Raw genomic sequence first — 2,116 nt, 5'->3', positions numbered from 1 at the left:
TGATATGATAGTATATATAAGTGACCCTAAAAATTCCACCAGAGAACTCCTAAACCTGATAAACAGCTTCAGTGAATAGCTGGATATAAAATTAACTCAAACAAGTCAATGGCCTTTCTCTACACAAAGAATAAACAGGCTGAGAAAGAAATTAGGGAAACAACACCCTTCTCAATAGTCACAAATAATATAAAATAAGCAGTTTTAAATGTATAAATAAAAGAGGTTTTGAAAGAAATCCTAACACATACATTTTTATTAGAGCAGCACTTGTGGAGATTCCCCAAGAGGAACTAAACAGATGGTTACTGAGCAATCGCTGAGTGTCACCAGTGTAGAAGATGCTGATGAAGTTGTACTTTTTGGAAGAATGGAAGTCTAGGTTTTGTTCAGAACTCATGTCAAGCACTGATCTTCTGAGCTCTTAATCACTGAAACAAACCTTATTGAAGAGTAAATGGGACAGAATAACAATGTTACAGAGTTTATCCTCCTGGGTCTCACTCAGGATCCTGCTGGGCAAAAAGTATTGTTTGTCATGTTTTTACTCATCTACATTGTGAAAATAGTGGGCAACCTGCTCATTGTGGGGACAGTGATTGCCAGCCCCTCCTTGGGCTCCCCAATGTACTTTTTCCTTGCCTTTCTTTCACTCATGGATGCTGTTTATTCTACTGCCATCTTGCCCAAGTTGCTTACAGATTTACTTTGTGATAAGAAGACCATCTCCTTCACAGCTTGTCTGGTTCAGCTTTTTGTGGAGCACTTATTTGGTGGTTCTGAGGTCTTCATTTTGGTGGTGATGGCCTATGATCACTATGTGGCCATCTGTAAGCCACTGCACTATCTGACCATAATGAAACGGCAGGTTTGCATTCTCTTGGTGGTGGTGTCCTGGGCTGGAGGATTTGCACATGCTCTGCTTCAAGTTATCTCTGTGTATTTACTTCCTTTTTGTGGACCCAATGTCATTGACCATTTTGCTTGTGACATATACCCATTGTTAGGACTTGCATGTACTGACACTTACTTCCTTGGACTCACTGTAGTTAGCAGTTATGGAGCAATGTCTATAGTGGCCTTTATCCTCCTTCTTGTCTCCTATGGAATCATTCTAAACTCTCTTAAGACTGATAGTCAGGAAGGGAGGCGCAAAGCCCTGTCCACCTGCAGCTCCCACATCATGGTGGTTGTCCTCTTTTTTGTTCCCTGTATTTTCATGTATGTTAGACCTATCTCCAACTTTCCAATTGATAAATATATAACTGTCTTTTATACAATTTTTACTCCCATGTTGAACCCTTTAATATATACCTTGAGAAACATGGAGATTAAAAATTGTATGGCAAAGCTGTGGAGTAAAATGTTCACTAAAGCATAAAAAGAATTTCTCCTGACTAAATATAGTAATAATGGTAAAGCCATATTTAATAATAATTTTTGACAATTTGACTTCTATGTTCTACATTTGTTCCAACCCTTGACATTGTGAGGTTTTTTTTTTCTTTTCTTTTTTTTTCTTTCTTTCTTTCTTTTTTTTTTTTTTTTTAGTTCACTTGATACAAGCCTGCTATTCACTGATACTCTAGTTTTCTCTATTTACTGAAAGTGATCATATCTTCATGTTTTTGGACATCCCCATTTTTCATCCTCTATGATATTTCTGTTTTGTCCAATTTCCAATAAATTCTACTTTTAATATAATTTCATTAATGGGGTATTTTGATTGTACTGTGAACTAGTTATATTTTATATATCACAACATTTCTTTTTTTGTGAGTTTTGTCCCATCTTTGCCTTTTATTTTGATGAACACATACTTGTAATTTGACTTTCCTATGTAAGAATTTAAATATCATTTAGCATTTATCAAGACATTTCTTTCCATTTATAATGTATAAGTTTTTTTTTTAATAAAATATACGTGTTGGATGGTCCAGGGTACTTTTGACATTATCATCTCTGGGCAGGTGTTTTATTAAAAAAAAATTTAAGAAATAGGGAGCAAACCACTATGTAAGGGGTCTGCATGGTCTCTGCTTCAGTCACTGACTCTAGTCTCTTGCCTCAAGTTTCTGACTAGACTTCCCCTTATGATAGACTACAACTGTAAGAT

At 35.9% G+C, this 2,116-nt stretch overlaps 1 protein-coding gene across 1 annotated transcript; it reads left to right on the top strand.

Annotated features, from left to right (window-relative positions):
• The first annotated feature begins 402 nt into the window (after positions 1-402).
• Olfr1248 (olfactory receptor 1248) lies at positions 403-1,480 on the top strand. The gene has a single exon (NM_146791.2). It carries the CDS (start codon positions 458-460, stop codon positions 1,379-1,381), a length of 924 nt encoding a protein of 307 aa, NP_667002.2. The 5' UTR covers positions 403-457; the 3' UTR covers positions 1,382-1,480.
• Positions 1,481-2,116: the final 636 nt, after the last annotated feature.

The sequence above is a fragment of the Mus musculus genome, chromosome 2 (assembly GCF_000001635.26).
Source record: "Mus musculus strain C57BL/6J chromosome 2, GRCm38.p6 C57BL/6J".
In the NCBI taxonomy this organism is placed as follows: Eukaryota; Metazoa; Chordata; class Mammalia; order Rodentia; family Muridae; genus Mus; species Mus musculus.
Note: the sequence above shows the minus strand (reverse complement) of the source record. Positions and strands in the feature narration are given on the sequence as shown.